Source organism: Callithrix jacchus, chromosome 13 (assembly GCF_049354715.1).
Source record: "Callithrix jacchus isolate 240 chromosome 13, calJac240_pri, whole genome shotgun sequence".
Taxonomy (NCBI): Eukaryota; Metazoa; Chordata; class Mammalia; order Primates; family Cebidae; genus Callithrix; species Callithrix jacchus.
Genome location: NC_133514.1, coordinates 89,670,415 through 89,696,195, shown reverse-complemented (window position 1 = coordinate 89,696,195; position 25,781 = coordinate 89,670,415). Strand labels below are relative to the sequence as shown.

Genomic DNA, 25,781 nt, shown 5'->3' with positions numbered 1-25,781 from the left:
GAGTGGGGTAAAATCAGGCCCAATCATCCTCCTTCCAACCCCCTCCTCACCCTCACCCGCTAAAATAGCTAAAGCAATGTTCTATTTAAACAGGATCTGGGGATGGGCAAAAGGCAAGGAAAAGAAACTCCACCAGTTCATTCATGATTCTCTGCTTCCTAAGAAAGCCTGGACCACGTGAGCTTCCCTGAGGCTCAGATCGCTTTGGGTCTTGATGAGACGGAGGCTTAGTTACAGGACATATGCTTAACTTCTGTGGTCGGGAATGTGGCAAGCAGCCCCACCAGGCTCCACTGTGCATGTAGCACCGGATTTGGGGGCCTGGCCCCCTCATGCTTCTGCCCCTCTGCATGGCCTGTGGTGGCTCTCTGGAGACGTGTTCTGTCACTGCTGTGTGCTGACTGTTCCAGACAGAGCGCAGGGGAGGCTGTGGGGGTGGCTGCTGCACCAGGCGCAGGCAGGCAGCTTAGGCCTGCCAGTGTCTGCCTTTTCTGGAAACCCACGCAGACAGCTTCCGGCCAGCCTGCAGGGGACAGATTTCCTGTTTAGAGGGAGCAGCCTTGTGCTCCTGCCACAGGGCCTGTAGAGGAAAAACAGGTCACATCAGGGCATTTGTATCCACTGAGCAGGGCAATGGGGGCCCAGACAACCCTCTGTTGTGGCCTTGAGTATGTACTCTGTGTTTAGGCTGCAGCCAAGCCCACCTGCATAGGACCCCAGCTCAATTCTGTTTGGCTCAAATTAGTTTAACCTCCCTGAGCTCATGCTGACCTTTAGTGGAAGGAGGCAATTATCCTTCCCTGAGCTGGTAGGGTTGCTGGGTTCAGATGTGCAGGTTGCGCACTGCACAAGTGCGACTATGTAAGGAAACATTCACATCTGAGAGCTTGTAGATCTGTGTGTTTATTATGACAGTTATCCAACAGATGGCAGCAAAGTGTCTTGAGAAACGGATTCTTTTTCCCTAATTTGCACAAAGGCCCTGTATAGGCTATTGGTAGCTCTGCTAAAAGGCCAGGGAGAAATCAGCTCTAGGGACAATTGAACAACAGATAATACACTAACTGGGTAAATCACAGGCCAGCTCTAGAGCGATTTCCATAATCCATCACTAGTAATGGATTTCCATATTCCACCACTGTTTCTCCCAAGCTTGATCAGGAAGAGGGGTGCACTCAGTGCTAGCCTCTCCTCCAACTTGACCTTCACCTCTCTTTCCATCTCTGCTCCTTACTTACTCTCAGCCAGGCTATGAATGAACGGCTTAAAACTAAGGTTGCAGAAGTGGTGCTGCCCTCTGTCCCTGCTTTTAGGAAACCCCAGACCAGGCCTCCTCATCTATCAGTGGACTGCCAGGTTTAGCCCAGCCACACGGCACTGTAGGGGCAGGGAAAGTTGGCACTGGTCATTCACAATGGGCACAGGACATGCTCCACTGCAACACAGATGGGGGACTCCTTCCCTAATCTTCAGACCCTTGACATGCTTAGCTACTGGTTGGGATGTGCTGCCATTATCCTGAAGCCAGCAGCCGACCACCCTGGTCCAGGCAGCTCTGCTCCCATTTCAGGCCACAGAGAGCAGATCTGTCCACCACCCCTGCTGAGAGACAGGCAGAGCAGTGCCAGAGAGTGCAAGACGTATCCTAACTCTCGCCAGCGGCCCAAACTCAGCCTGCCACCTGTTTTTGTGTGAACCCAGAACTAAGAATGGTTTTTATATTTTTTAAACAGTTGAAAAGAATTTTTTTAAAGCAATATTTTGGGACACATAAAAATGACATGAAATTCACATGGTGGTATTCGTAAATAAAGTCTTACTGGGACACAGCCACATACCCGTTTGTTTATGTAGTATTGTCTATTGTTGCTTTCACGCCACAACAGCAGAATGGAACAGCTGATGTGATAGAGACTGAATGGCCTGCAAATCCTAAAATATTTCCTATCTGGAGCTTTACAGAAAAAGTTTGCTGACCCTGGCATAGGGCCTGGGAGGTCTGGGGTATCCTGGGAAGAGCCCTGGATTCAAAGACCAGAGATGTGGCTTTGAGCCCTTCCTGCATTATGTAGCAACTACCTATCCTGGGGCGAGCCACTGTGCCCTCTGAGCCTCAGTTTTCTTATCTGTAAATGAGAATGTCAATAGTACCTGCCTGCCCTATCACATGTGGCCATTGTGTGGATCAAATGGCATCTAGGATGTGCCAGTGGCTTGTTAGCTGCAAATGCCCGTGTGACTGTTTAGTATTATTTGTCCTGGAAGGTGAATCCATGTCATTTTCAGAGATGAAAGGTGACCTTTTGGCCCACATGGGACTTCTTTCTTCCCATCATCTTTCTCCCTATTTCCCTGCTTCCTCCTGGCCTTTGGGCAGGATTTTTTTTTAATCGGCCTTTCACCTTTCTCTCTGCTCAGTGCCCAGTTGCCAGGGAAGCAGCCCCATCTCATATGTGGGCGTTTTGTTCTCACAGATCACAAGATCCAAGGGGTGAGTTCAACAAGCAGAAACCCACTTGAGACCAGAACAGCAAGTCTGCACTCACTGAAACTCTAGTCACAGGAAATTGGTGGGGGTGGGAGAGGGAGTGTACTCATATGACTGTTAGGGAGGAAGGCTTGATGCCCTGCACTGACATTTGCCAACAGCGAGAGAATGGAGCCCTGCTTTTACTCAGCCTTGTTCTCTCATTGGCAGATGCACCTACGCACAGGTCGGGGCTGGCATTGAAACCCTGGGCCTTGTTTCGGAAAATGGCAACGTAGATAGTCTAGGGTTCTGCTTGAAGAGGGAATATGAAATAAAGGAGGTAGAAAAGTAATGTGATAAACCTCAATGGTTTAATGAGGTGCACCTGTCCATCCCTGCTGCTCTTGTCTCCTTCTCAATGTGATTGGTGGTCACCTGTCACACAGGGATTCCATTCGCCACCCAGCCAACTGCATATGGACTTGGGGCCCCATCTGCCATAGAAAGTTCTGCAGAGGATAGAGGACAGTCTGCTTGTTCCAGAATCAGCTTTCTGCTGACCTCTGTGCACCTGACTTCCTGATCTCTGGGCTTTGGCCCCTTGTTTACCTTAGCTGGAAAGGCCTAGAAGCTTCCTTCCACTCCACCCTGGTCTCCTGATCTCGGACTCTTGGCATATCTCCCCAGATTGCCTCGCTTTGTCTTCATGGTCTGCTTCTCCAGACCTTCCCAGAGCACAGATGCTGTGTGTTCTCCAAGTCCTGTGTGGGTTCACGCTGCCCAGGCCTCACTTGTGCTGATCCGGGTGGCTCCCCGACCTACCCGCTGAGATGTCTCCCTGATCTTCTGGCTTCTCTCCAGAGTCTGTCCTTCCTGGTCAAGTGTCAGGGAATTGCAGATTAAAAAGGACCCTTAGTGTTTCCGTGTCCTCTCACCTATGGCATTTTCTGTGCAGCATTCCTGGCAGGTGGCTCTCCAACAATGTGCTTGGCACATGCTAACTATCAGGTGTCTCTAGAAATGGGAAACTCCCTCTTCCCGCCCAAGGGCATCCATTCCTTTGTTGAATAGACTTAGATACTACAAAATCTTTCCTTTGGTGAATGAAAATCGCTTTATAACTCAACCTGCTAATTAGAATTGTGCGTTCTGGAATGATTCAGAATATTGTCAATTCCTTTGACAAATGCTTCCCAGTCCCTCTCATCCTTTCTCCTGCTTCACTGTGTGTGGTTCCTGCTGGAGCCCTGCTGCCCCTTGCAACGGACTGATGCTAGTGGCGACCTTCAGAACCTCCCCTGACCCCCACCCTCCCTGGCTTCACCAGCCAAGGGGCCCTGGGCATCTTGCCACCCTGAAGAGAGATCTCGCCTCTGTGTGAAGTGAGTCCGGGACTGGAGCTGGGAAAGGTTGTGAGCCAAAATGAATGTTATCAGAGGCACTGTCAGCCAGGGAGGAGAGAACCAAGTCCTGGGGAGTGGCCTTTGGAATATGGAAGATGAAAAGAGTAGAATTAGCTTACCATGGCTGAGGCCTCTCAGTCCTTGCAAATCACATGGCTCAGAAGCTCTGGGAGGAAAACCTGGAATCTGCCTGTTTAACACATGCCAGATGTTACTGCCAGGTAACCTCAGTGTGGCCCAAACCACTCACTTCAGAGTTCCCCAGATCTGGCCTCTTCTGAAGCCTTTGGTTCTGGCTACAGTTTCAGTGGATCTTCACTGTTAAGCAAGAGGTGTGGGAATCTGAGAGTGGCTGCTCCTCCTGGAGCTCTCGGTTAGGAACAAGGATTGTGAGATTCTTTCCTGCCCCATTGATGGGTTTCCGCAAGTGAGGACTGAGGGAGAGAAAGGAAAGGCACTGACCGCTGCTGGCTCAGTGTTCTTACAAGGTCAAGGCCAACTTTCAGGGGCTGGGTGTGGGTCCTCTGCGGGACTCCTGCAGGATCCCGTGCCCTATCACCTCTAGAAGACTGGTGCTGTACTGGGACTAGAGATGGGGAAGGGATGAAATTAGGTTTTCTCCTCATATCTCCAACCTCAGTCCTTTACCCTGAGCAACTTCCTGGGGACTTTGAATTTTAGGAAATTTGATTCAATTTACTTTCCAAAATACTTAATGAGACTGTAATGTACATGCCCAGCACTGTGCTAGGGTATGTGGGAGAGATTATCTAAGAGGAGAAAGTCCTGCTCCCAGCCCTCCTATAAATACTTGAAATCAGAAGCCTTATCTGCAGGAAGTAGCAAACAACACAAGGCGGTAAATGGCAAAACTCAAAAATCATTGTCATAGGCAACATAGCGGAGCTGAGGAATACAGAAGAGAAAAACCTCTAAGGGCCAGGGATGGGGCTCAGAGAAGGCACTAGGGAACAGGTGGGCAGAGGGGCTGGGACGGTGCACCTTGATTAGAACAGCTCTCGTTTTTACCAGCTTCACATATTGGGCATAAGGCATCTGAAAAAAAGAATTCTGCAACATAAAAAATATGAAGCCACTGTAGGAAGGGAAAAGGGAAGGGAGAGTGGTCTCAGCTACTGGAATTGTTGGCACCCAATGAAAAGCTGGAGGAGTCCCCTTCCCTTGACCACACATACCAACCCCTGGCCTTTACTCCTTTCTCTAAGGCAGGCTCCAGTTGGGGAGACCTGGGCAGGTCTCATCATGTTGAGCCTCTTCCCCCATCAAGGCCATGGCTGAGACTGACGCTAAGGCATTGGAGGTTACAGAGAATTAATTTCTGTTCAGTGAATGGAGCAACGATACAGGAAGCAGATACAGGTCTTCGAAAGAGCCCTAGGCATGCCAGCCACTACAGGTGCCTCTTGTCTTTGCATTGATTATGGCCTTGACAATTTACATATAAGTTTAATTTTCATCTGCAGAGTCCAGTTTTCCCAGTGAAATTCTACACTGTGGTGCAATATGGAAAATAAATTGGGAAAGACAAAGGAGATACAGGGGGGCTAGTTAGAGACATTTCAATAGTGCAGGGGAGATATGCTGGGGGTTGGTTTAGGATGGTACCTTGGGTCTGGGCTAATTCCTGTGTCCCAAGGCAACATGTTAGTAGATAAAAACGTCCCCTCTACCTCTGATTTATTCATCACATACAGTGATGGTCATACATCCAATGACTATTTGGAACCAATGTTGAGTGATTTGTTTCTTGCTCTGTTATTGACAGTAATGATGACAATTCATGCAATGACTCCTTGGAACCAATATGGACTGGCTTGTTTTTAGCTGTTATTGACAGTAATGGTGACAGTTTATGCATTACTGGGGGGGAAGTGTAGATGGTGTGGTAGCTACTTTGGAATCTCTGTTCTCTTCTCAGGATCCTTAATGAGCTAAGGTTTTCTCTCTCCTTGTTCCTAGGTAATAAGTATGAAGTCAAGGTGTACACCGGTGATGTAATTGGTGCAGGGACAGATGCTGATGTCTTCATCAATATTTTTGGAGAATATGGAGACACAGGTAATGGGTTTGAATCATTTTGCTTCACAAGCCATGCCTAGGACGGCTTCATACATGGGCTGCTTCCTACAATCCCAGCAGAAGAAGGCAGCTTGAGCCCCTCTTTGGGCTCCTCTATTGAGTATTTCTCTTCTTGCAGTGTAGTTTGGAATGAGCTGTCCTGCACAGCAGCATGTTCATTTTGTGTTGTAAAGTGTATGTGTGTGATGTGTTTTCAGATTACAGTATGGCTGGTTTGTGAGTTGATTGCAATTGTTCTGCATTTCAGACCATGGACACTCTGAAGCTTCAGATCTCTAGGAAACTCATTCTCACTCTGTCACCCTAAGCTCCAAGTCCATCTTGAGTTATACTTTGGGTTGTGGCTGGGTATGGCCTGATTCAGTGCAGTGGTTTGGGGCAGAACAGAATGAGGCTGGGAATAGACTTTGACTTGGCCTTACAGGGAAAGCAAGAACTGAGAACTCAGACACAGCTATGGGTGTTGAGAGAAAGCTCAGGTCAGAAGAATGAGACAAGTGGTTTTCTTCTGCTTCTGCCAATTTAGCAGAATTACATAGGAGTTGAAAAAGCTACAAAGAAATGTGAATTTTGTAACAATATATTAAAGAATTCAAAATGCATTGCTGAGCTTATAAGAAAAAAAAAAGAGAAATCTCCAGGTACCAGTTCTAGAAATGAAGGGGGAATTCAAAACCAAAGTGTTAACTATGAATAGATGTGGTGGCTCCTGGAAGGAGAGAGCTTTCATGCTCAACAGTCTAGAGGATGAGCTTTCATACCCATGTGGGGTCAGAGAATGAGACCTTGGCTCTGCATGAGTCAAGAGATTTGAAATTAAAACTGAATATAAAGCCAGGAGCCCTGATGGTTCAGAGGAGCATCTTCAGTGAAGAAATAGAGCAGGAAAAAATTTGCTCATCAGTACAGTCAATGTTTCTTGGCAAGAGCTCTAAATTAAAAAAAAGGAATTGCTGAGAAATTGATACCTTGGGCCTGCACTGCATGTGGGCTTGAGGTCTGATTTTACACTCCAAGTGTGATTTGGGAGCCCCTCTCCCTCAAGTACAGAAAATTGGTTTCATGCCAGTAATACCTTTAGTTATTTGGCAAAAGCATTTGCAAGACTGCCTGAAATTTCCACAGATAAAACACTGAAGATGTGTTCACTTTCCAAAACTACAAAGCACTGAAGTATATAATTCATCTTAACTAAGCATTAATCAACACAACACTCAATAAGATTAAATCCCCAGGAATTTAAAATAATTAGATACATTGTGGTGAAGCTAAAGGCAAAGGGAAATATTTTAAAAGGAAGCATATTTGGCAGATTACTTTCTGTAAAAACAATAATTAGATTGAAAGCAAATTCCTATCAGCAACCTATATAGGTCATAAGTATGTGGAATAGTATCTTCGCTATTCTAACCAAGCATATGTATCATCCTATAATTCTATACCAGTTAGGTTATCATTCCAGAGTGAGGGCTAAATTAACAAAGTTCCATGAAAACAAAGATAAATAGAGTTGACCATTCATATGCTTAAAAAACCACTGAAGGATATATTTCAAGAAAAAGGAAATTGTACACAGAAGAAAGGAGTGGGATGCAAGAAACAAAGTTGAGCAGAAATGGATATATGTAACGAATCTAAGGAAGCATTGACTATGCAAAACAGTAATGATGACTAACATCAGTGCCTGAGAAATGTGGACACCAAACAATTAAAATCAATAATATTTGAGAAGGAAAGTGGATGATGAGAGTTAAAACATAATAAGGGTCTTGGTCCCTGCTCATCTCCCCATTCCCAGGAAAGCAGGGATAATGATTAACTGTAGATTTAATAAGTTAAGTCTGCATATCAAAATTGTAAAAGTAATCACCCCAAAATAGAAATGTATAATTGAAAACCAAAAAAATAAATTAAAAGAATAAAAAATCAACCCAATAGAAGGAAGGGATGAAGAAAGAGAAGCAAAGAAAAAACATGGCTAATAGCAAAAAGTAAAACAAGGGGGTTAATAAAGTCATAAGTTACAAGTTGGATATTCTCATATTAGATGAACATTCTAAAATCCAGCTTAAATACAGCCTATGATACAGAAAGTCTGAGAATAAATGGATGAAATAAAGTATACCAGGAAAACATTAACAAGAAAGATTCTAGCATACCTGTATTAATATCTGTCAGATGAAACTTTAAGGCAAATCACTTTGTTTGAAATAAAAATATATTAGACAGTGACAAAAGGAATAATGACAAAAAGAATGATACAATAATTTTGAATTTGTATAAATTTAACAGCATATTCTCAAAATACATGAAACAAAAATTAACAAAATTCTTGGGGGAACTTGGCAAATACAGAATCATAATGGAAGATTTTAATATAATACTCTCAATAATGGATAGGCCAAATGCATACAAATTTAGTATGAGTGAAAAATATTTTAACTATACAGTTAATAAGCCTGACCTAATGGGAGTATATAGATGACTACATCCAACTGGTAGAGAATATACATTCTTATTAAGCATATGATGACCATACACAAAACCACAAAACAAGCCTTAACTTAATCAATAATATAGAGATAATATTCTTTGATCACAAGGCAATAAAATTAGAAGGAATGTCCACATCTCACCCCAACTAAAAATTAAAAAGTGTGTTTCTAAGTAGTTAATAAATTGTAATATGAGTAATCTGGTCGCACATGTTATATCATCATCACCACCACCAGCACCACCATCTGGAACAGAATTTATTCGAGGGAACTAGCAGAGACAGTAGCAATAGCAACCATGCAGGTCCCTGTTGCCCATCACATACTGGGTCATCCCAGGAGGATCTTGGAGGGCAAGACTGTAGACCTGAGAGACAGACATTGGCCATCGGGCTGTGAGGCCTTTAAGGTACATTATTGAAAAAGACTCGCCTCTTTCCTGGGGCTGGGGTCCCATAGCAATATGACATGGGAGAATCTTGGCATTCGGTCCTCTTCTGCCGTATCAGCATTTATGCTTGAGGGAACATGAGGGTCTCCTCTAGCATAATGAAGAGGCTGAGGTCCAAGCCTCATGATTGTCACTATATGATGCAGCCTGATCTTTCATCTCAGCATTCTAAAAAGATTGCCTTAAGAACATGCTGTAGCCAGTTTCCAAGGAGATCTGTAATTATTAAAGAAATTAGAGCAGCAATTAAAATTCACCCAAGACATCAGACCAAGAAGATTGTTCAGGCAAAATCTACCAAATATTTAAGAAATTATGATTCTTCATCTTATATAAATTATTTCAAATAATAGGGAAAGAGGTAATGTGTCCTAGTTTATGTTATGATTTTTGATACCAAAATCAGGCTGATAAATTAAGAGAAAGAAATGTACAGATGAGTCTTATTTGTGAACAAAGACCCAAAAATCTTAAATGAAATATTAGCATATCAAATTCATGAATAAATATCTAGATACATGACAAATAATTTCTACTCTGTAAGGTTTATTCCAGGGTTTAATGATAATTTAATGTTAGTCAACCTATTTATGTAACTTATCATAGTAACAGATTAAAGAGGAAAAATAGAATTATCTTGATAGATGCCAGAAAATTTGCATCATTTATTTTTTAAAAACCCATAGAAAATTAGGAATAGGATTTTTTTTTAAATGATAAGGCTATCTACCAAAATATGCACAAATATCATGCTTAATTTTAAAAACTTGAAAGCACTCTTTTTAAAGCCAATAACAAAAGAAATAGTCCAGCTAGTCATTATTTCTATTCTTCACAGTACTGGAGGTCCTAGGGTCAGAAAAAATTGGGCAAGAAAAAGAAATAAAAGCTATAATGGTTGAAAATGAAATAACAAACTTTTATTTTTATAAAAAATAATGGTCATCTACAAAGTTCAGGGGAATTTACAAACCATTAGAACCAATGAAAGAGGAAGTTTGGTAAAGTTGCTGCATATAAGATTGCAATACAAAAATTAAAAATAAAGCAATGCAAAAATTTAATTTAAAAATATTTACATTAGCGATTATAAGTTACCTAAGAATAAACATTAAAAAGAGTATTTTGGGAAAACTATAATTTTTTATTGAAGGATAAACAAGAATATGTAAATAAATTGAGAAATATGTTCATGGATGAGAAATGACTCAAATTCATTAGGATGTCAGATTTTTCCAGGTTGTTTTATAAATGCAATGCAATTTGAGTCAGTCTTAAAAGGCAATACCTCACAGCTTACACTGCTACTAAAATTCATGTAGTGCTAAGCTATAAAGAGTTAAATATTGACAAGACAATTTTGAATAATGAGAATAATGCCAACAATATTAATAATATGGGAATATTTGCCCTGCCAGATATTAAGACATTTTAGTCTGTAAAACCTAACACAGTGTGATATTGCTAGATGGATAAACAAAATAGAGCAATGAAGCAGAATAAAGAGTCTAGAAACACACCTAGAGTTGGCATTATAAATCAGAAAAAAAAGATGAAATGTTCAGTTACTGGTGTTTGAACAATTGTCTAACTGTATGAAAAATGATAAAATTAACTTTCTACCTTTTACCATCATACACAAAATAACTTTCAGATGGGCTAAAGACTTAAATGTGAAAAAGCAAAACTATAACATTTTTAGAAGACACTCTAAAGGAGTACGTTTTTAATCTCAATTTAGAGATCGCATTTTGTAAATAATTCATTAAAAGCACAAGCAACTTAAGATACACAATAATGGAAAATTGCAAAGCAGAAAGAACAGGTTTGAATTTGAGTCCTAACTATTGCTTATAACCTGCATGAATTTTGTTAAGTTATTTAACTTCTCTAAGTCTCTGTTTCTTCATTTGTCAGACAGAGTTAATAATATCTTTTTGAATCATGGTGAGGAATAAGCGAGAGAAAAAATCCAAACTGTGATAACCAACCAGCAGCATCTGATAGTATTAATACTTGCCAGCACTGTTTTCCAGAAAAGGAGTCAGGTCTAAGGAAATCTGTAGGCAGAATCCCAACAGCCCCTTTACAAACTGCCGTGGCTGTTGTTCCAGTTTGGGACAAGCAACTGGCAAAAGCGAGGCAGGGTCTTAGGTCTAGAGATGGGGGTGCAAATCGGTTTAGTAGGATGGGGACTCCAGACTAAGGCAGAAATTAAAAGCTTAGTTATAGAACCTGGGCACAAGCCATGCATGAAGCAAACCTCTGACTGGTCTGGAGACTGGAGGGATGTAAGAAGCCCTTAGATCTCAGAAGGAAGTTGCCCTTGTTGACTTTGGAAGAGCATCTTTCAGTGGGTGGACCATGAATACTTGGAAATTCTTTTCTTATGTTCTTTTTGTAATATCTTTTGTGTGTCTGTGCGTACAGGGGAGCGTAGGCTGGAAAATGAAAAGGACAACTTTGAAAAGGGAGCTGAAGACAGGTTCATCCTGGATGCCCCGGATTTGGGGCAGCTGATGAAGATCAATGTTGGCCACAACAATAAGGGGGGATCTGCAGGTTGGTTCCTGTCCAAGGTGAGTTCAGCTGCTTCTCTTGGTTCCTGTGGCCTTGGAAGGGAGGCTTCTTGCTGTTCAGAGGGTTGTATCTCAGCCCCAGCTTCCCTCTCTAGGGCTATTTGCATCCACTCTTCTACTTAAGCCAGCTGACCAGCCATACTGTCCTCCTATGGCCTCCAAGACTTCACCCACATTACTGCCTTCATAGGAAGCCCAGTACTTTCATCTGAATCTAGCCAGAGCCTATTTATTCTTCAAGGCTCTGCCATGAAGCTTTCCCTGACCCCGACCCACCAGAACCTCCCCCTCCCATGAAACTTCAGAACCCTGCTTGCTTATAGCATTCCTTTGACCCAAGTGTATGCTTTCTTATGACTTATCTTAGCCTGCTGCTTTGTACCCCACATTTCTGTATCTCTAGTCTTATAGTTTCACCTGTCCAGGACAAAAATAAGAACCAAGAAGAAAGCAAAAAGCCTTCTGAGCAGCTAAAACATATCCTGTTCAAAGTTTGTAAAGAAAGCTCACGCCCCTGACTCTATCCGGCCTTGTCCTGATTTTGAAGGAAGCCCTCTTCAGACTTGCACTCAGCGTTTAGGGCTTGCCTGTAATCCCTTCTAGTAAACTTGCTTCCTGTAATTTTAAACCTCTAGCAGAAAATTAGAAGGGGAAAGATGCACTGTAATGGGCAGGGTTATCAAGAACAGTAATGGGAAGTCAAAGAAGATTTAAAATACCAAAAGAATATTAAAAATTCACTGCAGGCTGAGGTCACTTAGAAAACAGGCAGCCAGCCCTTTGCATAGACTTCCTTCACTTATGAAGACATCAGCGTATAATATTTTCATTCATTACAGAATGGTAGGAAAAGGTTAATGTGTTGTATATTTCTGAAAAAGTATTTTGAGAAAGGTCTTATTGCTTAAAACAGAAAACCCTCAGATTGATAACAGCTTGACTGTAAAGAATGATGCTGTCTGACAGCTGAGGTTTGGTTATTGCTGAATTTCATTTATCTTCTTGTATCAGTTAGGAAAGTATCTGGCCGCAAGGACCAGCAGATTGAAGTGCAGTGTTAAGCAATGAGGGGCTTATTTTTTTCATCTCATCCTGGATTTCCTCAGCCACGAAATCCAGATGTGGTCAGCTCAGAGCTGTTGCAGCTGCTTTCCGAGGCGCCTGCTCCCTGTCTGCATCACCATCATCAGCACTGGGACTTTCATCCTCCAATTTGTAGCCTCATGAGCACATAATAGCTGCTGAATCTCTAGGCATCTTATCTATATTCCAGACAGAAAGAGGGGGAGAGAATAGGATATTCTCAAGAATATCAAGGGGGATAAAGACTGTTTTCCGGCAAATCTTGCCTTATTTTGAAAACAGCAGAGCCTTCCTTGGAACTTCTAGCTAAATTTCACTGACCAAATATATATGATGTGACCACCTTAGCTGCAGTGAAAAGTGAGAAATCAGGTGGTTAGCTTTCAGCCGGTAGAATAGCAATGGACTAAGAAGGTGATTGGAAAGGGTATTGAGTGAGCATCCTAGTGACGGCTACACTTCTTTTCATAATTAGTTTGAAAATTCCTTGAGGGCACCTCCTTAGCTCTCCGCATGGGACTGGGCATTGAATCAACAGGAGAAGAAATACCCAAATTCCTCTGGAAAGGAAAGGCTTGCCTGGTCCTAAGAGCAGCAAGCCTGATGCTGAACAGGGCACCAGGAGGCTAAGTGGAACTGCTGTTGGATTGGAGAATCCAAATAGCCAATACACTAGCAGAGGTGTGTTTTCAGGTGGTTTTCTATTTAGCTGGGCAAAGCAGGGAGAGGAGACCTGTGCATTTTATGACCTCAGCCAGAGTGGGGCACAGAACAGAGACCTTGAAGTCCACTTCCATCATTCTGAAAAGGAAGACAGTAGATTGAAAATGCAAGGTTTAGTGGACAGAGCTTTCTTTAAAGGGTGAACGGTTTTACACTCTTGAACTCAGGTGCCTTCTTGGTCACGTGAGTGTGTTGTGCTCTCAGGAAGGTTTCCCAAGGAGGCAGGTTCACATGCCAAGATGTGTCTCTTTGTTGCCTTTACCCTCAAAGGCCAGCTTGGCAACGTGTGAAATCTATAAGTGAAAACACTTTTTTTTCTTTAAAACTTTGTGGATTTTATTCCATTGCCTTCTGAAATTTGATACTGAGGTGAAGCAGACTTTTGTTTCTTTCTGGGTAACCGAATATTTTTTCCTGCCAGATGCTTGCAGGGTGTTTTTCTTTGTATTAATTCAAAGTCTTGCCAGGCAGCATCTAGAAGAAGTGGGGCCTGTGTTAGTCCTCCCTCCCTCCCTCCCTTCCTTTCTCCTTTCCCTTCCCTTCCCCTTCCCCTTCCCCTTCCCCTTCCCCTTCCCTTCCCCTCCCTTCCCCTCTCTTCCCCTCCCCTCTTCTCCCCTGTTTAATTTCTCTGGAACACAGTATGTGTTTTCTATCTGATGGGTAGGCTATTTTTAAAATTTATTATTAACTTACAGCTCAGAAAATAGATTTCTTATTACATGTCAGATTCTTGCTTGGGTGGCATTTGTTCTGGTCTCTTCCTCAGGACTGCCAGTTGCCTGCCTATTGGATTCCCAATCTCTTATCTTCCAAAACTCACAGCTTCCCTTTACTCCGGTCATCTCTACTTTTTTGCATTCCTTGAGAACTTGTCAAATTCCCACCACATCATTGATTGGCTGTTCCATACTGAGTTATACTTCTTTCTCCTGTCAATGTGATTTCAATTCTGAATGTGTTTCTTTTCATTGTTTTTCTTACAAAACTAATACATGTTCATCATAAAATGTTTAGAACATACAAATAAACAAAACATAATATAAATCACTCATAATTTTGCCACTCAAACATAACCAGTTAATATTTTGATGAACATTCTCTAGTCATTTTTCTATTAATTAATATATCACTTTTAAAAATATGCAGTCATAAAGAACACAATATTTTACAAACTTGTTTTCATTTTTAAATATAGCATGCATATGTCCTCATGTTCTTTAAATAGAATGACATGGGTATTTTATAATATAATTTTTTTTTGAGATGGAATGTCGCTCTGTCACTGAGGCTGGAGTGCAGTGGCGTGATCTTGGCTCACTACAGTTTGCCTCCTGGATTCAAGCAATTTTGCTCCTGCCTCAGCCTTCCACTTAGCTGGGATTACAGGTGCCCGCCACCATGCCTCGCTAATTTTTGTATTTTTAGCAGAGACAGCGTTTTGCTGTATTAGCCAAGCTGGTTTTGAACTCCTGACCTCAGATGATCTGTCCTCCTTGACCTTCCAAAGTACTGGGATTACAGGTGTAAGCCACCACGTCTGGCTACAGTGTAATTTTAATGACCAAAATTAGTGTTTTAGGTCTACCATGACTTATTAAACCAATCTCCTTTTGTCAAATATTTCTATTTTTTCCTCAAAATTATTATACTATATTATTATGCTATATATTATGTTTTATATAACACATAAAATGTATATTATGCTATATAGGTTGAACATATCTTATTGCAAATGCTTGGGACAAGAAGTGTTTCAGATTTCAGGTGTTTTTGATTTGGGAATATTTGCATATACATAATGAAATATCTTGGGATGGGACCCAAGTGTAAACATGAAATTTATTTGTTTTGTATACACCATATGCAAGTAAATTCACACAATATTGGTTAATAAGTTTTTACATGAGACAAAGTTTTAACTGTATTTGGACTGTAATCCATCATATAAGGTCTGGTGTGGAATTTTTCACTTCTGATGGGTTGTCCACACGCAAAAAGTTTTGGACTTTGGAGCATTTTGGATTTTGAATTTCATATCAGGGATGTTCAGCCTGTGTGTGTGTGTACAGTATACTATGATACTATAGTGCTGTGACAACATTCTTGGAGCTTATCTTTATGTACATCTGTGATTATTTCTTACAGTACAGTCTCAGGAGTTGGTGAAAGAACAGACAGAATTATAAGAACTTTGATCTTTTTGCTGCTGTATAGTTTTACTTTTCTTGATACCCTTTCTTACTTAACTTAGTTATTTTTTAATCTCATCTTAATTGCATTTTCATTGTAGTCTCATCTGTCTTTAAAGATGTTTATTCCTATTTCATAAGGACTAATTCTTCTTATATTCTCTTAAGCACATCAATTGAATGGTATGAGTTCCTTTGGTGTGTCCTGTATTAGGTCCTTTCTAGAGTTTTGCCCTTCCTCTTATTCTTTGGAAGGATCTTCTCTGTCTTTGATTCAAGGATTTGCAAGGCCTTAACTTGGTGTTTTCCCTTTACAAAACCTCAAATGAGGTGGGACTTGTTCAGACTTGATATCTGACAATAGTCAAGGTACCCCTGAAACATAGGGCATGCCTGTTAAATCTCCCATCTTCTTTCTCTTCCTCTCCTCTTCCTCCTCCCACTTATGTTTTCGTTCTTGGCTCCAGTTAGGTAATAACTGAGCTCCCATCTCACATCCAGGTTTGATTGGAGGCTCTCAGTCCAGTTCTCAGATCCTGGATGGCACTGTCCTGGTTTAGCTCTGCCCTGATGTGATGGTTTCTTTTCTTACTCCTATTACCTGAGTCTTTAATACAAGTTGGTTGCATTTTATGCAAGAGATGCGTTCCTAAAAATTTATATACTTTGAAGTTCATTTGAGATAGACTTCCTGCAGGAATAATGTAAAGCATAGGGTTGTACACTTTGAATATATATAGATAAAACTGTGAAAGTGTGTTTTTGTTCTAATACTTTTATTTTTTACAGTATTATCTTCAATATTTTACAAAGCTACCAGGTGTGCTTGCTTGGTCTTGGTAGCGTTTTATCATTTTAATCCTGTTCTAAAGTGATTGATTTTTTAACATAAATTTTATTGTGTATATTTAAGGTCTATAACATGATGTTATGAGATACATATGGATAGTAAAAAGGTTGCCCCCTGCCACATTGAGTTATGACTGGAGGACACATTCTAGCTATTAACAATTCTACTTATCTTAGAGTGAGTTTTCAGTTGGCTCTTCCTGGCACATTTCAGGAGGGCCTCTCAGCTCTTTTTTTTTTTTTTTGAAACGGAGTTTCACTCTTGTTACCCAGGCTGGAGTGCAATGGTGCGATCTCGGCTCACCGCAACCTCCGCCTCCTGGGTTCAAGCAATTCTCCTGCCTCAGCCTCCCGAGTAGCTGGGATTACAGGCACGCACCACTGTGCCCAGCTAATTTTTTGTATTTTCAGTAGAGACGGGGTTTCACCGTGTTGACCAGGATGGTCTCCATCTCTTGACCTCGTGATCCACCCACCTCGGCCTCCCAAAGTGCTGGGATTACAGGCGTGAGCCACCGCGCCCACACTTATCTCAGTCTCACTAACTTAGCTCACATGGGAGTCCTTGAGGAAGGCTTCACAGATCCCATTAGCCTTACTGTTGGTGGCTGATGTTTCCTGACCTGATCACAAGATCCTAGAATTCACTGTACCTGATGTGGGGCTTGTAGTTCCCCTGGCATGGGCTCTGCTTCTCACCAATAAGGTAAGAATCCCAACCTTCAGCCTGTGAGGACGGTGATGGTTTTGTCACAGTTTGCAAATCCAGGCTTCCAGTTCTTGTGACCAGTCTCACAGGGCACATGCTGCCAAATTTTTTACTTCAATTTTGAAAGTGGTCTGCAGCAGTGGAGGGAGCAATAGCTTAGTAATTCAAGGCAGAAGGTGATTGCCAGTCATCCCTGCATGATTCTAGGCTTTACCAGGTTTTCTGGACACAGTTGTGTCCTTGTGATAAGCTTTCCTTGGGTCACGAAGCAGATACCGGTATATTCTTAGAGTACAGTCAAGTGATTGGAAGATTGGATTAGATCTCCAGGTGCACCCTCACCAACACTTATCTACATCCCTGCCCACTCTTCTCCTTCCCAGATTGTTATTGAAGATATTGGGAACAAAAGAAAATATGACTTCCCCCTTAACCGCTGGCTGGCCTTGGATGAAGATGATGGCAAAATCCAAAGGGATATCTTAGTGGGCGGAGCTGAGACCACAGGTAGATCTGAAGAAAAGGGAGGCTTTTTGGGTATTTCACTTTCTGCGTAAGGGTCAGTGTTGGTATCTGTGGGGCTGGAGCCAGCTGGGTCTGCAGACAGCATTCCTCCTGCTCCTGAAACCGTTCTGTCCCACTGGGTTGCAGCCCAGGGCCTCTGTTGTTGCCAGAGGATTTGGGGGATGCTGCTAAGCAGATATTAACTGCTCAAGGCAAAGGAAGGTATCCATAGGATGAAGCCAGAATGTGAACTTCTGATAAGCATGGATGTTTCCCAGGACATTGATTTACTCTGAACTCTTCCTGATATTGAGTGCTTAGTACATGCCAGGCCTTCTTCTAGGTAGGTACCTGACCCATATTGTGTCCTTCAATCATCATACCCTATAAAGTAGGAACTGTTATCGTTCCCATTTCACAGATAAGGAAACTGAGGCATATGGAAGAGCCTTATTCAAGGGCACACAGCTGGCAAGTGATGGATTCAGGATTTGGTCTGCTTCCTAAAGCCCTAACCTATACAAATTCCACAGAAACCTTTTAACTCCCAGCATGGCAGACACAGTCATAGATGTTCTAGAAAATCAACGTTCATATTGTGCACATCTGAGAACGTTCTCGGCAGCAGAACCTCCCATGACTCACCATGGGAGAAAATCCATGTTCTGTACTATAATGTACAAATTGCTCCACAGTTTGGCTCCATTTATCCTATACACAGAATCTTCCCACACTCTCTCTCCCACTGCACATTCACACCTTCCATTCTCCCCTCCACCTCATTCCCATGCCTTCCCTCTCCCCTCAACTCCCTGCTTGCCTTGCTCTTTCTCTCTCTCTATCCTTGGAACCTGCCTTATCCTCATCCTGCAAAGCCTTTTCTCTTCTTTCTGCCTCTCAAATTCCTGCTGCCAGTCACTTCCTCTGAGCCCTCTCTGACCTTCTCCGGCCTGGGTAACTTACCCCTTCTTTTGCTCCATGCATTCTTGGCAGACCTTTATTGCTGCTGTTTAAGAAACTAAATGCTCCTCTGCTCCAGTGCTTTTCAACCTCAGCACTGTAGCCTGACAATTGTGAGATGTGGCACAAGTCATCTGCAAATAAAAGTCTGCAGCTTACTTAAAAATATACTCGAATAGAATTGATACAATCTCATTTAATGTGCGAATATTCCATGTCTCCTAGTGATAGAAGAAAGGCATAAATAATAGCAGCTGGGAATTGCTTATATCCTAGGCCATGGAAGTATGTCTGATGTGAAAACACCATTTGTCCATGCATCTTAGAGAAATAAAGCTCAAGACCCAATTTTTCTTTTTTTAGAGCAGTGGCCATTCCTTTTTTATTTATATACTCCCAAAGGCCTGGCATCTACTAAGCACTCAATGCTGAACAAAAGAAAGTGTAAGTTTAAGAATGAATAATGCACCCATGTAGTTACATGTATTATCACCCAAAGAAATTTGAGATTTTTATTTCTCTGATGTTATGGGATAAGAGTGTGGGCTATGGTAGGGTAAGGGGTGCTTGGGGAAATTAACAAGGCTTAAAATGACAACTGTCTTAGACCACAGGACAGAATTAAAGAATGTAGGCCAGGCCAGGCATGGTGGCTCATGCCTATAATCCGAGCGCTTTGGGAGGCTGAGGTGGGTGCATCACTTGAGGCCAGGAGTTTGAGACCAGCCTGGTCAACATGGCAAAACCCTGTCTCTACTAAAAATACAAAAAATTAGCCAGGTGTGGAGGCACACACCTGTAATCCCAGCCACTAAGGAGGCTGAGACACGAGAATCGCTTGAGTATGGAAGGCAGATGTTGCAGTGAGCTGAGATCACACCACTACACTCCAGCCTGGGTCACAGAGTGAGGCTCTGTCTCAAAAACAAGTAAACAAACAAACAAATCAAACCATAGGCCAGACCTTAGCAAAATTGCCTGTCCAAATGTTTGCCTTTGGTGTTTTCTCATATTTCGCCCTGTCTCAGAGTTTAATCTCCCTTTGCTAGTTCTTCCTCCGAATACCATGTCTTCATATTGCCTCCTGGAAGACCAGAACCTCAAATGGCCCAACCAACAATGTTCTCTCACCCCCTCAATCCTCCTTCACCCTCAGTCCTCCCTCACCCTCAATCCTCCTTCACCCTACCACGTCAGGCAGCAAAGGAGGACATTAATGTCCTCTATTAAAAGTTATGTTTTTAAGTTATCAGCAAAAGAGCAAGCTAAATGAATCAGATAGCCCTGAATATAAATCTCCATTAATGGAGTTGACTATTATAATTAGGTTAGACATAACAGAATTCATCTGGCAGCTATTAATAATGTACACATGATAATTATCATTAATAATAAGTACTATTCTTAGCCAACCTGAGTTCCTCCTCCTCTTTGTTAGTTTCCTGTAATCAGCACTGACAGCTTCCTGTAATAATACGTGCAGTTTATTCTCAAACTCAGATGCATTGACACACAAACTCTGGAAAAGATGAAATGAGGTTGAGAGGGACATTAGATGGCACCTGGAGAGGAGGACATGATGGGGAAAGAGGAGGGCTTTGGGGGCGATGTAATCAGGAAGGGGAGGAGTGGGGTGGGATATTATGATACAGCTCACATTGAACACTCTCTTTCCTGTTGTTTCCACACCAGCTATTACGTATATTGTCACCGTCTTCACTGGGGATGTCCGAGGGGCTGGTACCAAATCCAAAATCTACTTGGTCATGTATGGGGCCAGAGGGAATAAGAACAGTGGGAAAATCTTCCTGGAGGGCGGTGTGTTTGACCGAGGCCGGACGGACATCTTTCACATCGAGCTGGCTGTCCTCCTTAGCCCCCTGAGTCGGGTCTCCATCGGGCATGGCAATGTGGGTGTCAACAGAGGCTGGTACTGTGAGAAGGTAAGGGATGCCCCCGAGGACAGCCTTCCCTGATTCAACCCCTCTCCTCTTTGACTTGCAAGTGCCAACTTGAACCTGAATCCAACCTCCTCCTCCCTCTGAACTAGTAATGGAGCACATGGGCAACCTCTTTCATTGGGTATTTTGGGTGGTTATGTGTCCATCTATCTTGTCTCAAGGGTGGTCAGGTACAGGCTGTTCTGTACATGAGTCCAAGGGCTGAGCAGGACAGGTTACCCAGAGGCATTCAGTTGGTGGTTGATTATCCTGATTCCTGGTGTAGTGTTTTACCTCAGCTTATAAATCTTTCAATCAATAAGTATTTTAAAGTATATGTTTGTATTCCAGAATACATATACTTTAAAGAACATACATTAATAACTGTAAGACATAGACAGTGTTAAAAAGCAAACCTCAATTTTGTCTACCACCCAGCTCGAGAAATAGAACGTTCCCAACGCTTTTGAAACTCCTGTGTCCTTCCACGGTCATATAGTTCTCTGTCCCTCAAAGGGCACATGCTATCATGAATTTTGTTTATGTAAACTTGTATTGTGTGTAACTGGCAATTTTCTTTCTTTCTTTCTTTCTTTCTTTCTTTCTTTCTTTCTTTCTTTTTTTCTTTCTTCCTTCCTTCCTTCCTTCCTTCCTTCCTTCCTTCCTTCCTTCCTTCCTTCCTTCCTTTCTTTTTCTTTCTCTCTTTCTCTCTTTCTTTCGACAGTTTCATTTCTGTCACATATACATTATGAATTTTGTTTATGTAAACTCGTATTGTGTATAACTGGCAACTCCCTCCCTCTCTCCCTCCCTTCCTTCCTTCCTTCCTTCCTTTCTTTCATTTTTGTCACTCAGGCTGGAGTGCAATGGCATGATCTTGGCTCACTGCAACCTCTACCTCCCAGGTTCAAGCGATTCTCCTGCCTCAGCCTCCTAAGTAGCTGAGATTACAGGCATGAGCCACCATACCCGGCTAACTTTGTATCTTTAGTAGAGTTGGGGTTTCACCATGTTGGCCAGGTTGGTCTCAAACTCCTGACCTCAGGTGATCCGCCCACCTCGGCCTCCCAAAGTGCTGGGATTACAGGCATCACCCACTGTGCCTGGCCATAACTGGCAATTTTCACTCAATATTATATTATAGAGATTTGTCCAGATGGTAACAGAAGTTGTAGTTCATCCATTTCCCTGCTGCAAAGTATCCCATTGTATGAATGAGTTACAATTTATCTGTCTATTCTTCTTTTTCATTTTATTTTATTTATTTTTTTATTGCATTTTAGGTTTTGGAGTACATGTGCGGAACATGCAAGACATTTGCATAGGTACACACATGGCAGTGTGTTTTGCTGCCTTCCTCCCCTTCACCCACATTTGGCATTTCTCCCCAGGCTATCCCTCCCCAGCTCCCCCCCCGCCGCTATCCCTCCCCTCTTCCCCCCAATAGACCCCAGTGTTTGGTACTCCCTTCCCTGTGTCCATGTGTTCTCATTTTTCATCACCCACCTATGAGTGAGAATATGCGGTATTTCATTTTCTGTTCTTGTGTCAGTTTGCATATACACCATGGAATATTACGCAGCAATAAAAAATGATGAGTTCGTGTTGTTTGTAGGGACATGGATCTGTCTATTCTTCTGTTGATGGATATTTTGGAATGATTTCTTGATTTTTACTACTATAAGCAATGCTCCCATGAAATTCTTGTACATGTATTTTTGTAGAAGTCCGTAAGAGCTTCTCAGAATGAAAGTGCTAGGTCACAGGGTAAGTAAGTTTTCAGCTTTATAGGATAATTGTTATTTCCAAAGTATTCTAGATTGTTTTCCAAAGTAGTTGCACCATTTTACTCTCCTGTCAGCCATGTGTAAGAGACATTTTGTTTTATACATTCTTGTAAATACTTGATATTTTCTAAATTTTTAATTTTTACCATTTTGGAGGTTGTAAAATGATCCTGATGTGGTTTCAATTCTTATTTTTATGATTAGTACCAAAGTTGAATGCATTTTTAGTTTTTATTGGCCATTCATATTTCTTTTTATGTAAAATGTTTATGTCAAAGCTATGAAGAAATTCTCCTATATCATTTCTAAAAATTAAGTTTTAATTTTTCCATTTATGTTTTTAAAATACTAGAAATTAAATTTTGTGAGGGAGGAATTCAATTTTATTTCTTTTCATGTAGATATTCAAATATTTCAGCAAAATTTATTGAAGGGCTTTTAAAACTTGACTCAGGTTAAGAATCACCTGGAATTCTGGTTAGATTCCTAGGCTCTAATTCAGACCTAATGAGTCAGAATTTCCAGGCAATCTGGATATTTAGCAAATGATATAGATAATTCTTATCAATAAGTAAGTTTTGGAAGCACTGATTTACTAAGTAGCAGTTCATTTCCCACTGTTCTGAAAAGACATTTCTATCACACATAGAATTCACAGAATGGCTTTGCCACTGAGCCTTCTCGTCTGTTCTGTTCATTGATTTAGTTTATTTCTGCACTAATAGAACACTATCTTCATTTTTACCTTTATATTGTCTTGGTATCTGCTAGGGAAAATTTGTCCACCTTATTATTCTTCCTCAAGGATGTCTTGACTCTTAATAACGATTTACCCTTCCATAGAAATCTTTATTTATTTATTTTGCCACATTCCCTGAAGAACAGTGTTGAACAGAATTCATTTGGACCTATAGATTCATTTGAAAGAACTGACATCTTTACTATATTGGCTTTCCCTATCTATGGATATGGTATACATCTTAAAATTTATGTCTTCTTTAATATTTTTCAAAATAGCTTTATATTTTTTTGATAAAGAAATTGCATGTCTGTTAGGTATGTTTATAGAGACCTTATAATTTTGTTACTATTAGAAATGGTATTTCTTTAAAAATTATATTTTCTAATAATTTGTTGCTGATAAAGGAATAGAAGTGTTTTCTGGACATTTGATTTACATATGGCCATTTTGCTAAACTCTTGTTCTGATAATGTCTCAATAATTCTTTGTTTCTTTTTCTGTAGAAAGTCAAATTGTCTATAAATGATAACTGTTTTTTTCCCCCCAAAGCTTATAGTTCTTGTTTCTTTTTTTGTTTATTTGACCACGTGGCCTAAGACCTATAGTACAATGATGAGCAGTAGGGTTAATAGTGGATATCTTTATTTTGTTTCTGATTTTAAGGGAGCCATTTCTAATGTTGTATTTGGTTGATTTTTTTTTTTTTGAGTTTATGGTAGACATTCTTAGATTAAATTTTTAAAATTCCCTTCTATTTCTCTATTGTAGGGAGGTTTTTTATGATGAATCGGTGTTAAATTTTATCTAATGCTTTTCAGCACTTAGATAGTTGTATGGTCTTTCTCTTATTCATTAAGTTGGTGCACTAATATGACTGCATTTTCAAATGACAAACTAATTGCTTTTGTGTAAGTCAAACATGGAGATAATAGATTGTTTTACATGTTTTTAGAGTTATTAACATTTAATATAGAATTTTTCTGTCTATGTTCATGAGTAACATTGGCCCCTTATTTCTTTCTTGTATGTTCATGGATTGGTTTTGATTCTAGAAGAAAATAGGAATTATGTTCTTTCCTAAAAGAGGGTGTATAAAATTGCAGTGATATGTTTCCCAAATGTTTGGTTGCAGTCTCCTGCAAAATTATATAGGGGTGGTGTGTGTGTGTGTGTGTGTGTGTGTGTGTGTGTGTGTGTAAAATTACAGATTTTAAAAAGCAGCATTTTTGTTTTGTTTTGATTTTCTTTGCTGGTTATAGGAATATTCAGGCTTTTTATTTCTTAATCAATCTGTTTTAATGAGCTTTTAAAAATAATTTGTACAGGCTAGGTGTGGTGGCTCACGCCTGAAATCCCAGCACTTTGGGAGGCCAAGGCGGGTGGATCACGAGGTCAAGAGATTGAGACCATTCTGGCCAACATGGTGAAACCCCGTCTCTACTAAAAATACAAAAATTAGCTGGGCATGGTGGCATGTGCCTGTAGTCCTAGCTACTCTGGAGGCTGAGGCAGGAGAATTGCTTGAACCCAGGAGGCGGAGGTTGCAGTGAGCCGAGGTCTTGCCATTGCATTCCAGCCTGGCTCTGGAATGCAAGGAGACTCTGTCTCAAAAAAAAAATTTGTATGTTCATAAGTTATCAAATATATTGGCATAAATTTGTACACATACAATGTTCTCTTATTTTTAAACAATTGATGCATCTTTTATCCTCTGATACAATTATGAACACATTTTTATATATTATTCATCCCTTGTTGCTTGTAAAAATATGACTCTCACAAAAAGTTTATTTAGCTCTTTCAAATAACCAAGTTTTGCTTTGTGTACTTTGTTTTAATTCTATTCTCTGCTTTATTGACTTCTGTTCTTACCTTTATCTCTGATTTCTCTGGATTTCTTTTGTTGTTCTTTTTCTAAATTATTAAATTGGATATTTAGCTCATTAATTTTTAGCTTCCTTTTTTTCTCATATAAGCATCTGATACTATCATTTTCTCTCAAAGTAATGCTTTAGCTGCATTTTTTATATTTTATAAAATAATTTTATTCAGTTTAATTGTATTGTTTTATTTTAAAAAGCAGCTTTGTTTAAGTATGATTAACATAAAAAAACACAGTCTTTTAAAGCATATAGTTCTATGAGTTTTGATAAATGTACACACCTGTGTAACCATGACAAGAATCAATAAATAGAATGTTTCTGTCACCCCAAAATGCTTCCTTGTGCTCCTTCACAGCCAATACCCACCACTCTAAGTAATCACTAATCTGACTTTAGTCATTAAAGATTAGTTTAGTCTTTTCTAACATTTAATATAAATGAAATCTTTAGCATGCACTTTGCCTGTGTTTGTGTATCTGATATTTCACTCAGCATAATGTTTTGGGGATGCATAGTGTTGTTTCATGTGTTAATAACTAATTTTTTATTGCTAAGTAATATTCCATTCTTAGGATATATAACAATTCATGTATCCATTTAATTGTTGATGAAGAGTGGGGTCATTTTCAATTGGGGGTTACTATGAATAAAGCTGCTATGAATATTCATCTACAAGTCTTTGTATGGACATGTATTTTTAATTTTGTTGGATAAATACCTAATAATAGGATTTTTGGATCCATGGTAAATATATACTTTAAAAAAATTCCTCCAAACTATGCCGCAAACCACATTGCCATGTGTGTACCTATGCAACAATCCTGCATGATCTGCACATGTACCCCAGAACCTAAAGTACAATTAAAAAAAAATTCCTCCAAACTGTTTTCAAAGTTGCTACATTGTTTTGTATG

General features: G+C 40.7%; 1 protein-coding gene across 1 annotated transcript in view; it reads left to right on the top strand.

Annotated features, from left to right (window-relative positions):
* LOXHD1 (lipoxygenase homology PLAT domains 1) overlaps positions 1-25,781 on the top strand; it is a 188,122-nt gene that overhangs the window by 32,722 nt on the left and 129,619 nt on the right. Inside the window, exons 5-8 of the mRNA XM_035270945.3 lie at positions 5,854-5,952; positions 11,350-11,498; positions 17,435-17,558; positions 20,208-20,458. Coding sequence (XP_035126836.3) covers positions 5,854-5,952; positions 11,350-11,498; positions 17,435-17,558; positions 20,208-20,458 — 623 coding nt within the window. The remainder of the gene's footprint in view (positions 1-5,853; positions 5,953-11,349; positions 11,499-17,434; positions 17,559-20,207; positions 20,459-25,781) is intronic.